Genomic DNA, 13,526 nt, shown 5'->3' with positions numbered 1-13,526 from the left:
CTCTTTATTGATGTTTCTACCTCCTCTCTGAAATCAATAAAAAAAAAAATCAATAAAAAGAAAAGACTAAAATAAATTTTGGTTGGTGAGAAAGTTTGAAGAAACCATTCAAAATTTGTTCCAAATGGGGTGGAGGGATGGGTTAAAAGGGGTCGATGGTGGGGGGGCGGGAATGGGGACATGTAATACTTAAAACAATAAAGACTTAAAAAGAAATTTGTTTCAAAGTAGTGTTCAGTGTTCTTAGGATGAGAATGGTTGATTATAAAACTTATAAATTCCAAGTTTTATATTTCACAAAATCCAATGAAGTTTAATAAAACACTGAGTTCATATTTACTTACTAGTATTTTATTATCTATATTGACACATTTAATTCCATTGAAAATTGAATATTTGTTAGGGCCTTCCCATAGCCAAAGGTATTGAGAAAATCAGATCAGTAGTCCTCCAGGGTGAAGAAAACATGACTTTTTGGCTCATTCTCTATAAATTTCTGTGTGTTTGTTTAATAATGCACATACTATATTGGAGATACATGTTCAAAAGTTTTCCCAATGGAATGTTACTAAAAAAAATTTGTCTAAATCACAGCGGCATGATAATGCCAAAATATATTCTGTCAGGGCTCCGAGTTTTGGAGTAGAGGATATTTCAATGCTAATTAAATATATTTGGGTCACTAAAACAAGCAAAAAAGAAAAATGAATATATGATTCAAACTGCCATATGTATTAAACCCTTTGCCTGATGATAGGCCTTTAATATATATTATATTTAAGTGCTACTCACTTCTTTCCAAGTGAATTACTGATGTGACCTGAAACAGACATTTAAAACGGCTTTATTAACCAGGCTGCAGGTTGCTAATAACCAGGCTTACCCCACAGTTTCAGTTACTCTTGCTTCCTGTTTTTAGCAGTTGCCTGGAGCTGTTGGGGCAGCTGGTTTCCCTTTCTTTGGGGGAAGGTGATGTTAGTGATGAAGGAAACTGTGTATTTGCCTGTGAAATATTTTTAAAGTGTGAGACTATAATATTTTAAATGTTTAAGAGTTTATTTCAGTTGTTATTCTTCAGGTACACTACTTTGCACGCTGGATATTTTATATTGAAACAGAATTATCTAACTGTACCATTTATCACTATTGTTTGAAAGGAATTAAAATTAGAGCTTTTTATTTAATATTAGCTGCTGCTGCACTTATTGAAAAACTACTCTTAAGCTTGACACTGTAAACAGGTGGCAAGTGAAATGTTTACCTACTTTTTGGAACTCTTGTTTTTTGTTGTTTTTTTTTTGCTAGATGATAATCATCTTTAATTTTATTGTTACTATGAAATATAGTTAAGCATTAGATAGACTTTCTGGATAGAGTTCAAAAGTCTGTCATAATAATGTTATGACATGCTAGATAAAATAATAGGAAAACTGTCATTTGAGAAATTGTTTGAAGATACTGATTTAAGAAAATTTCACCCCTTTAGCTTCACATAAATGTGTACCCCATTTTAGTGATAATATGGTTATTTAATTATGTTTATATTTTTAGTTGAATAAAATTTTGTGTGACCTTTGCTGAGACTATAAGTTGAATTTTTGAAATAAAATGTATTTATTTTATCCTGGCCTGTTTGGCTCATTGATTAGAATATTGGCTCTCAGAACTAAGAGTCATGGGTTCAATTCCCAGTCAAGGGCATGTACCTCAATTGCAGGTTCGATCCTCAGCCCTGGTCAAGGTGCATGTGGAGACAACCAGTCAATGTGTCTCTCTCTCTTTCTCACCCTCACCCTCCCCTCCCTTTCACTTTCTCTAAAAAAAAAAATCAATAGAAAAAAGATCCTCAGGTGAGGATTAAAAAAAAGATATTTTTCTTAATCCATGAGTGATACAAGAAAGTACTTTGAATTTTTCCTGCAAATAATTTGAAGAAAGTAATTTTAAAAATGAGAGAAATCTCTTCTTAGTGTAATTACTACCTCTAATTTGTTAGGAATGAGAAAATAAAGCCTGACTTTAAAAAATAGTTTTATTGAAGTATAAATTCGTGTAACAATCTGCACATGTTTAGAACGTGCCATAAGTTTTGACATATGGAGACACCTGTGAAACAGTCACTATAATCAAGGTAATGAACATACATCATCCCCCAAAGTTTCCTTGGGGCCCTTCCCAGCCTTACTGTTTCACCCCAGGCAACCACTGATCTGTTTTCTGTCACTATAAATTAGTTTTCATTTTTTAGAATTTTATGTAAATGGAATCATTTTTTTTCTTTCACTCAGGATAATTTTGATATTTAGGTTGTATACCAGTAGTTCATTGCTTTTTATTGCATAGTAGTATTCTGTTTTATGAAGTACCACAGTGGGTCCTTTAACCTGTTCATAAGACCTTTAACCTGTTCATAAGACATTTGGGTTGTTTTCAGTTTCTGACAATTACAAAGCTGCTATGGAATATTTGTCTATAAGTCTTTATATAAATATATGCTTTAATTTCTCTTGGATAATTACTTAGGAGTAGGAAGGTTGGGACATAGATACAGATTTAACTTTTAAAGAAATGGCAAATATTTTTTCAAAGTGTTGGTCCCATTTTTATATACTCATCAGCAGTGTATTAGAGTTCTAGTTGCTGTGTATCCTCACCACATTTGGCATGGTCGGTCTTTTTTTTTAAAATGTTTTTATTGATTTTTGGAGAGAGAGGAAGGAAGAACGAGAAATAAGAGAGAAATGTCACTGTGGGAGAGAAACATTGATCCCATCACAAATCCAGACTGGGGACTGAATCTGCAATCTGGTCACGTGCCTTGACCGGGACTCGAAACTGCAACACTTCAATGCATGGGATGACGCTCAGCCAACTGAGCCGCAACAATCAGAGCAAGTCTTTTTAATTTTGAATGTTCTAATAGGCATATAGTGGAATCTCACTGTGGTTGTAATTTGCATTGCCCTGATGATAAATGATGTTGAACACCTTCCATGTGCTTATTTGCCATCTAAATATCTTTTTTGATGAAACATCTGTTGAAATCTTTTGCCTATTTTTTAATAATTGGATGTTTGTCTTATTGCATTTTGGGAGTTCTTTATATATTCTGGATACAAGTCCTTTTATCAGATATATGATTTGTAAATATTTTCCTCCAGTTTACTTCTCCCCCACAGGAGAGATAGATAACATTTTAATGGAAACACAATTATATGAAAATATAATTTTGTCCTGTTTACTTCCTAAGGGAATAAAGTATTTTAAATGTTTTACATCACTCATATAAACCATAATATACAAAACAGATTAACATGATTTATAATGCTAATCTTATGGTGAGTTGATTTATTGTTTGTGTTATTTTATATATCACTCCCTCATTTTTACTCAGGCCTCTGAACAAATGTTACCTCCTCATAGAGGCCTTCAAAGGTTTTCCTATTTACAATATGACCACTATCATTCTTTATTTCCTCACCTTATTTATTTGATTCATACTATATACCACCGGTCGCTACCTGACACAATCCTCTATAATAAAAGCCTAAATAGGCTAAGTGTCCAGTCAACCGGTTGGCTGTTCAACCAATCAAAACATAATATGCTAATGATATGCTAAGGCCGCTCAACTGCTTGCTATGACATGCACTGACTGCCAGGGGGCAGATGCTCCAACTGGTATATTAACTTGCTGCTGGGGTCTGGCTGATCCGAACTGAGCGAGATGGGCCAGACACACCCTGGAGCCCTCCCACAGCCCCTCCCCGGCTGGCCAACCTCCCGCATCTCTCCCCAGCCCCGATTGTGCACCAGTGGGGTCCCTCGGCCTGGCCTGTGCCCTCTCACAATTCAGGACCATTCGGGGGATGTTGGAGAGCCGGTTTTGGCCTAATCCCACAGGCCAGGCCAAGGGATCCCACTGGTGCACAAATTCGTGCACTGGGCCTCTAGTATATATTTGATTACTCTCTGACTCCTCCACTAAAAAGTAAGCTCCTTTAGGCTGAGAACTTGTCTCCTTTTTTGTAGTTTATCTTTCCCTTCTCTTTTTTTGGTTTGCTTTTTAAATTACGTTTATTTAGCATATGTACACATAAAAGAGAAATTGCCCTCTGATCCCACCTAGCAGAAAACATGCACAAACCCAGGGTATATGCAAGGGAAGGGGCCCGTGGCCCCAAGTTAGTGGTTGGGATGGTGGAATCCTGTGAGTCAAGCCTCAATCAGGAGAGGGCTGGACTGAAGTGTCAGGCAGACTGAAGCTCCTGCTGCTGGACCTGAAATAAGCATGCACCATAGCCAAAGATCTGTTTGATGCCCTTGATGTAGTAGCGCTGCCAGCCCTGCCACGTCCTCCCCTCCTCAGGAACAAGGTTTTTTGGTTTTCCTTCTCTTAAAGTGTCTTTTGAAGAGCAGAAGTTTTAGATTTTGGTGAAATCTAATTTATAAATTTTTTTTTTATCAATTGCGGGGGCTTTTTGGTGTTGGCACTAAGGATTTTGATTAACTCAAAAGCTCAAAGGTTTTCTCCTATTTTTTTCCCTAGAAGTTTTATAATTTTAGATTTAACATTTAGGTCTATGATCCATTTTGAATTAACTTAGTATCTCTGTTGTCTTTTTAGCTATAGCATTTTGGTGATTGTTTTAGGGTATATGCGGTGTATGTTATGCATCTTGACCTTGTCACAGTCTGCTTTCAAGTAATATACTATGTCTCTGTTTTATAATTTTAGATTTTACATTTAGGCCTATGATCCATTTTGAATTTACTTTTTTTTCTTTTGATTCTTTATTGTTTAAAGTATTACATATGTCTCCCCTTTCCCCCCTTGACCTCTCCTCGCCTCCCCCCCCCCAGCACATGCCCTCACCCCCCTCGCCCCCCCCACCCCGTCTGTGTCCATTGGTTATACTCATATGCATTCATACAAGTCCTTTGGTTGATCTCTTATCCCCTCACCCCCCGCCTTCCCTCATAGGTTGGACAGTTTGTTCGATGCTTCTATGACTCTTGTTCTATCTTTTTTTTTTTTGATATATTTTATTGATTTTTTACAGAGAGGAAGGGAGAGAGATAGAGAGTCAGAAACATCGATGAGAGAGAAACATCGATCAGCTGCCTCCTGCACATCTCCTACTGGGGATGTGCCCGCAACCCAAGTACATGCCCTTGACCGGAATCGAACCTGGGACCCTTCGGTCCGCAGGCCGACGCTCTATCCACTGAGCCAAACCGGTTTCGGCTTGTTCTATCTTTGTTCATCAGTTTATGTTGTTCATTATATTCCACAAATGAGTGAGATCATGTGATATTTATTTTTCTCCAACTGGCGTATTTCGCTTAGCATAATGCTCTCCAGGTTCATCCATGCTGTTGCAAATGATAAGAGTTTCTTCTTTTTTACAGCAGTGTAGTATTCCATTGTGTAGATGTACCACAGTTTTCTAATCCAGTCATCTGCTGATGGGCACTTAGGCTGTTTCCAAATCTTAGCTATGGTAAATTGTGCTGCTCTGAACATAGGGGTGCATATATCCTTTCTGATTGGTGTTTCTGTTTTCTTGGGATCTATTCCTAGAAGTGGGATTACTGGGTCAAATGGAAGTTCCATTTTTAATTTTTTGAGGAAACGCCATACTGTTCTCCAGAGTGGCTGCACCAGTCTGCATTCCCACCATCAGTGCAAGAGGGTTCCTTTTTCTCCGCATCCTCGCCAGCACTTGTCATTTGTTGATGATAGCCATTCTGACAGGTGTGAGGTGGTACCTCGTTGTTTTGATTTGCATCTCTTGGATGATTAGTGACTTTGAGCATGTTTTCATATGTCTCCTGGTCTTCTGTATGTCCTCTTTTGAAAAGTGTCTAGTATTTAGGTCCTTTGCCCATTTTTTTTTTTGATTGGATGGTTTATCTTCCTTTTGTTAAGTTGTATGAGTTCCTTATAAATTTCGGGGATTAAACCCTTATTGGAGATAATATTGGCAAATATGTTCTCCCATGCAGTGGGCTTTCTTGTTGTTTTGTTGGTTTCTTTTGCTGTGCAGAAGCTTTTTATTTTGATATAGTCTCATTTGTTTATTTTCTCCTTAGTTTCCAATGCCCTGGGAGTTGTGTCGGTAAAGATATTGCTATGACATATGTCTCCTGTTTTGTTGCCTTTGGCTTCTTCTAAGATTTTTATGGTTTCCCGTCTTATGTTTAAGTCCTCTGTCCATTTTGAGTTTATTTTTGTGTATTATTTTGTGTAAGTTGGTGGTCTAGTTTCATTTTTTTGTATGTATCTGACCAATTTTACCAACACCATTTATTGAAGAGACTGTCTTGACTCCATTGTATGCTCTTGCCTCCTTTGTCAAATATTAATTGAACACAATGGCTTGGGTCAATTTCTGGGTTCTTTGTTCTGTTCCATTGGTCTATATGTCTGTTCTTGTGCCAGTACCAGGCAGTTTTGAGGACAATGGCTTTGTAGCATACTAGGAGCTTGATATATCTGGGATTGTGATCCCTCTAACTTAGTTCTTTCTCAAGATTGCTGTAGCTATTTGGGGTCTTTTTTTGTTCCAGATGAATTTTTGGAGAGTTTGTTCTAGGTCTTTGAAGTATGCCGTTGGTATTTTAATGGGGATTGCATTGAATCTATAGATTGCCGTGGGTAGTATGGACATTTTAATGATGTTGATTCTACTGATCCATGAACACAGTATATTCTTCCATTCATCCTGTGTCTCTTTTTTCAGCATCCTGTAATTTTCTGAGTAAAGGTCTTTTACTTCCTTGGTTAAATTTATTCCTAGGTATCTTAATTTTTTTTGTTGCAATGGTAAATAGGATTGTTTTTTTAGTTTCTCTTTCTGTGAGTTCATTATTGGTGTATGAAAAAGCCATAGATTTCTGGGTATTAATTTTGTATGCCGCTACATTGCCAAATTCATTTATTCTAGTATTTTTTTGATGGAGTCTTTAGGGTTTTCTGTGTACAATATTATGTTACCTGCGAATAATGACAATTTTACTTTTTCTTTACCAATTTGGATGCCTTTTATTTCTTCTTGTCTGATGGCTATGGCTAGCACTTCTAGTACTATGTCGAACAGGTGTGGTGAAAGTGGGCATCCTGTCTTGTTCCTGTTATTAGCGGAAATGGTTTTAGTTTTTGCCCATTGAGTATGATGTTGGCTGTAGGTTTGTCATATAAGCCTTTTATTATGTTGAGGTATTATCCCTCAATTCCCACTTTGCTGACAGTTTTTATCAGGAAAGGGTGTTGGATTTTGTCAAATGCCTTTTCTGCATCAATTGATATGATTGTGTGGTTTTTGTCTCTCAGTTTGTTTATGTGATCTATCACGTTTATTGATTTGCGGATATCGTACCAGCCTTGCATCCCTGGAATAAATCCCACTTGGTCATGGTGTATGACAGTGGTTCTCAACCTTCCTAATGCCGCGACCCTTTCATACAGTTCCTCATGTTGTGGTGACCCCCAATTTCATTGTTATAAATTGAACATAATTAAAGCATAGTGATTAATCACAAAAACAATATGTAATTATATATGTGTTTTCTGATGGTCTTAGGCGACCCCTGTGAAAGGGTCGTTCGACCTGTGAAAGGGTCGTTCGACCCCCAAAGGGGTCGCGACCCACAGGTTGAGAACCGCTGGTGTATGATCTCTCAAATGTAATGCTGGATCTGATTTGCTAGAATTTTCCTTGGGCACAGCCTTCACTGCATCCCATAAGTTTTATGTTGTGCTTTTGTTTTCATTTGTCTCTTATTTTCTAGTTTTCATTGTGATTTCTTCTTTAACCCATTGGTTATTTAAGAGTGTTGCTTAATTTCCACATATTTGTGAATTTTATAGTTTTCCTTATTATTGATTTCTGGCTTTCTTCCATTGTGTAGGAGAAGATACTTTGTATGGGTTAGTTTTTAAAACATTTATTGTTTAAAGACTTGTTTTGTGGTTGAACATAATGTTATCCTGGGTAATGTTCCATGTTTACTTGAGAAGAATGTGTATTCTGTATTGAGTGTAGTCTATATATGTCTGTTAGGTTTAGTTAGTTTATGGTGTTCAAGTCCTTTATATCCTTATCAATATTCAGTCTTTGATGTTCTATCCATTATTGGAAGTGTGGTATTGAAGTATCCAACTATTATGGTAGAACTATCTGTATTAATATTTGCTTCATACATTTTGGGGCTGTGTTGTAGGGTGCATATATGTTTACAATTGCTGTGTCTTCTTTGCAAGTTGACCCTTTTGTCAATATAATGCATTCCTTTGTCTTGTAACAGTTTTGGACTTAAAAGTAAGTTATGTCTGATAGTAATAGTATAGCCACTTTGGCTCTATTTGGTTATTATTTGCATAGAATATCTTTCCCTATCCTTCCCATTTCAATTTCAGTGTGTGTCTTTGGATCTAAAGTGAGCCTCTTGTAGACAACATATAGTTGGAGTATTTTTTTTAAATATATTTTTATTGATTCAGAGAGGAAGAGAGAGGGAGATAGAAACATCAATGATGAGAGAGAATCATTGATCGGCTGCCTCCTGCATACCCCTACTGAGGATCGAGCCTGCAACGCAATCATGTGCCCTTGACCCTGGACCCTTCAGTTCGCAGGGCGACGCTCTATCCACTGAAGCAAACCAGCTAGGGCCGGAGTATGTCTTTTAAATTTTTTTCTGTCAACCTCTGCCTTTTGCTGGGGGAGTTGAAATCACTTACATTTAAAGTAATTACTGATAAGGAAGGACTTACTTTTGCCTTTTGCTGTTTGTTTTCTGAGTGGCATATTTTTGGTTTCTTATTTCCTCCATTACTGCCACCTTTTGTGTTTAGTTGATGTTTTTACTGAACTGTTTTAATTCCTTTCATCCGTAAATTTTAATAATATTGTATTTTTATTCAGTTTAAAATAATTTATAATTTCTCCTTTGATTTATTCTTTGACCAGTGGGTTATATAAAAGTGTGTTATATAGTTTTCAGATAGTTGGGAATTTTCCAGATATTTTTCTGTTACTATAATTTAACTTCATTATGACCAGTGGACATAATTTAATTTATAAGACTTGACTTTTAAAAAAATGTGTTGAGACTTGTGTTATGGCTTAGAATATGATTTATTTTGGTAAATGTTCTATGTGTACTTGAAAAGAATGTATATTCTGCAGTTGTAAGGTGGACTATTTTATAAAGGTCAATTCTGACAAGTGGATGATAGTGTTCAGTCTTTTCTATCCTTTTTTTTTTTTAACCCTCACCCGAGGATATTTTTCCATTGATTTTTAGAGTAAAGGGGAGGAGGAGAGACAGAGAAAGAGAAACATCAATGTGAGAGAGATACATTGATTGGTTGCTTCCCACACACACTGTTACCACACACACTGTTACCATGGCCGGGATCAAGCCTGCAACTCAGGTACATGCCCTTGACTGCAGTCGAACCCGGGACGCTTCAGTCCACGTGGCGATGCTCTATCCACTGAGCCAAACCAGCTAGGGCTCTTTCCTACCCTTAACTGATATTCTCTCTACTTGTTCTGTTAGTTATTGAGAGATTATTTAAATCTCCAGTTATAATTGTGGATTTGTCATTTTTTTCCTCGTTCTATCTGTTTTTGCTTCGTGTATTTTTTTAAAATATATTTTTCTTTATTGATTTCAGAAAGGAAGGGAGAGGGAGAGAGAGATAGAAACACCAATGATGAGAGAGAATCATTGATCGGCTGCCTCCTGCACACCCCCTACTGGGGATCGAGCCCGCAACCCAGGCATGTGCCCTTGGCCGGAATCAAACCTGGGACCCTTCAGTCCCCAGGCTGACGCTCTATCCACTGGGCCAAGCTGGCTGGGGCTGCTTCGTGTATTTTAAAGCTCATGTTATTAGATGTACATAAGCATTTATGATTATTATGTGCTGTTGATAAGTTGACCTGTTAACATTAAGAAGCGGGCCTCCTTATCCCTGGTAATATTCTTTGATCTGAAGTATACTTTGTTAATAGCAATATAACCATTCCAGCTTCTTTTTGATTAGAGTGTTTAGATATTTTAAATTTAATGTGATTTTTAAAAATATGGTTGCGTAAAATTCTATCACCTTGCTATTTTTCCGTTTGTCCTATTTGTTCTTTGTTTTCCTTTTCTCTCTTTATCTCTTATTTTGGGTTGATTATTTTGTTTCCAGATTATCTCTTTTTAGCTATAACGTTTTGGTGTGATTTTGGTGATTGTTTTAGGGTGTATGGTATGCATCTTTACCTTGTCACAGTCTGTTTTCAAGTGATATTATATGATTTCACTAGAGGCCCGGTGCATGAAATTCATGCACAGGGGGTGGAGGGTCCTCTTAGCCCAGCCTGCACCCTCTCCAATCTGGGACCCCTCAGGGGATGTCCGACTGCCGGTTTAGGCCCAATTCTGGGGATCGGGCCTAAACCGGCAGTCGGATATCCCTCTCACAATCCAGGACCGCTGGCTCCTAACTGCTCACCTGCCTGCCTGCCTGATTGCCCCTAACTGGCCCCCCTGCCAGCCTGATCATCCCTAACCGCCTCTGCCTGCCAACCTGATTGCCCCCAACTGCCCCCTCCACGCCTGGTTGCCCCACACAGTCTGCTACTTAGTCATTTAGTCGGCCCTCACTAACCCCCCTGCCGACCTGGTTACCCCACACAGCCTGTTCAGTCGTCCGTTTAAATGTTTCGGATGTGACGGCCCCTGGCTCTTTATATATACAGATATATTCTGTAAGAATCTTATAATACTTTGTTTCTATTTTGCCCCTACCCACTTTTGGGCTATTGCTGTCATATATTTGACTTACACATGTGTTATACACCTCACAGTACATGGTTATTAGTTTTGCTTCAAACAATTACTTTTTAAAAGATTTACTAGTAGGAAAAAATTTTAAAATATTCATTCCTTTGTGTAATTGATTTTCTTTTTGTATTATTTTCCTCTTACCTGAAAGACTTCCTTTAAAATTTTTTTTAGTCTGCTGGTGGTGAATTCTTTCAGCTTTTGTATGTCTGAAAATTTTTTTATTGTATTTTTATTCCTGAATGGTATTTTTGCCAGGTAAAGAATTCTAGGTTGACACTTTTTTCTTTTAGTATTTTAAAGATGTTTCTCTACTTTTCTCTAGTTATACTGTTTCAGATGAGAAATCTGCTTTTTTCTTTTCTCTTCAGCTTTTTTTAAGCTGGAAATTCAGTTTTATTTAATTTTTCTTGAGTATTTGCTTCTTTAAAACACGTTTTTAATTTTTCAATTACAGTTGACATTCAATACTCTATTAGTTTTAGGTATATTGCATAGTGGTTAAACATTTATATAACTTATAAAGTGATCCCCTCAAGCCTAGTACACACCTGGTACCATACATAGTTATTACAATGCTATTGACTGTATTCCTTATGTTGTACCTCACATACCCATGACTATTTTGTAACTGCCATTTTGTACTTAATCCCTTCACTGTTTTCACCCAGCCCCCCCAACCCTCCTTCTATCTGGCAACTCTGTGTTTATGAGTCTGTTTTGTCAAACATTGGTATTTTAATAAAATGTTATTAAATTCCTTATCTTAAAGAGGATATTTTTCATCCTTATTTAGAACTATTTACAGATGAAAATCTTAAAAATATAAATGAAACCTAGAACTGTCTAGTTTTAAGGTATTTAAGGTAGATACTTAGTTGTTCACCTTGTTTTGTTATTATTTTTTAAAATATATTTTTATTGATTTCAGAGAGGAAGGAAGGGAGAGAAAGATAGAAACATCAATGATGAGAGAGGATCATTAATTGGCTGCCTCCTGTACACCCTCTACTGGGGATCAAGCCTGAACCTGGGGATATGCCCCATTGGGAATGGAACCATAACCTCCTGATCCATAGGTCGATGCTCAACCTCTGAGCCATGCCAGCTGGGCTGAAAAATAAATTTTATATAAAAATGTAAATGTATGATAAAATTAGAAATCAAATATTCATTACTTATTTTTATACCACTTTCGATTGAGCTTAGTTTATTGATTTAGAAATTGTTTACTTTGCACATTTTGAAACATTAACTAAAAATTATATATTTTCATAAATCTGTCATCTCAGTCCCTTTTCTAGAATTTAGGATTAAAGTTAGTTATGCTTTATTATTTTGAAGTGATGTATATGATCTTTCTGGATAGAAATTATCATATGAAACATTTTCCTTAATTCATATGCTTTAGAAGTGTCAGTATATTTTTTAGTATATTTACTATATTCGGTACATTGCAACAGATAATTATATCAGGCAGTTGTAAAATAAAGTTTTTCAATTTTTAAGAAATCAGATGTCAGCCGGGCCGGTGTGGCTCAGTTGGTTGGGTGTTGTCCTATGTATGCACCAAGAGGTCACTGGTTCTATTCCCAGTCAGGCTACATGCCCAGGTTGCTAGTTTGATCCCCGGTAGGGTATGTGTGTACAGGGAGGCAGCCAATCAATCTCTATCTCTATCTCTCTATCTCTCTCTCTCTCTCTCTCTCTCTCTCTCTCTCTCTATCTCTCTATCTCTCTATCTCTCTCTCCCACCTCCCCTCCCTTCCACTCTAAAAATCAATGGAAAAAATATCCCCAAGTGAGGGTTAAAAAAAAAAAATTAAAAAAAATATATATGTATTTTTAAAAATCAGGTATCATTATTAAGCTTCTAAATTAAATACTGATTTTCTTTTCTAGAATTCAGCGTACAATTAAAATGACAACCTCCTGGAGTGATCGGTTACAGAATGCAGCAGATCTGCCTGCCAACATGGATAAACATGCCCTGAAAAAGTATCGGCGAGAAGCCTATCATCGGTAAGTATTTTGTCTATTTAATCCTCAAAACAGCTTTATAAAGTGTACATATTTATCTTTATTTTACAGATAATGAAATAAATGTTCAGAGAAGTTAGGTAATTTATCCTAGATTATATAGTGAACTTATGGCTCAAGTCTAGTCCAAAGTCTAGACTTTTAATCAGTAGTACACCATACTGTTGCTGCTGCCTTTCTTTTTAAATTTCTCACTTCTACTTATTACTAAAAAATAAAAGTTCTTAATAGCAGTCTTCAGCTGCTAGAAAATTGCACCTTAATGAGAATGAAATTCTTAATAGACATTTACCACAAACTGGTTATAATTTTTAAATAGATTTTTTAAATTGTCTACTGACTATTGTGTGTTATATGAATGTGGATAATCTGGGTATTAACAATGTTTCTTATATTGATTTAAATACAAAATTTTCTCCAAATTCTTTTTCCTTTAAATGTTTAAAATGCATTTTCAGTTTATTTGCCACTTTTAATACACTTATTTGAATGGCTGCTTCTGCTTAAATCAGGGGTGGGGAACATCTGGCCCACAGGTCATATAAGGCCCACAAAAAATCATTTGATCTGGCCCTGCCAAGGCATCAGGGGCCAGTTAATTAAATATTTGACCAAATATAGCAAGCTAATTTTTAAGT

At 36.5% G+C, this 13,526-nt stretch overlaps 1 protein-coding gene across 10 annotated transcripts in view; it reads left to right on the top strand.

The window, feature by feature from the left end:
* NT5C2 (5'-nucleotidase, cytosolic II) overlaps positions 1 to 13,526 on the top strand; it is a 122,793-nt gene that overhangs the window by 47,061 nt on the left and 62,206 nt on the right. For 9 of the 10 annotated variants that reach the window (XM_006095918.3, XM_006095914.3, XM_014461902.2 and 6 more), the window contains exon 2: positions 12,751 to 12,870. Coding sequence is in view for 8 of the 10 variants with exons in the window: in XM_006095914.3 (XP_006095976.2) it covers positions 12,770 to 12,870 (101 nt within the window). In the remaining 2 variants the exon portion in view is untranslated. Of the gene's footprint in view, positions 1 to 2,866; positions 2,892 to 12,750; positions 12,871 to 13,526 lie in introns of those variants that run through there. The other variant, XM_023759782.1, reaches the window with a different exon arrangement.

This window comes from Myotis lucifugus, unplaced genomic scaffold, assembly GCF_000147115.1.
Source record: "Myotis lucifugus unplaced genomic scaffold, Myoluc2.0 scaffold_162, whole genome shotgun sequence".
In the NCBI taxonomy this organism is placed as follows: Eukaryota; Metazoa; Chordata; class Mammalia; order Chiroptera; family Vespertilionidae; genus Myotis; species Myotis lucifugus.
Note: the sequence above shows the minus strand (reverse complement) of the source record. Positions and strands in the feature narration are given on the sequence as shown.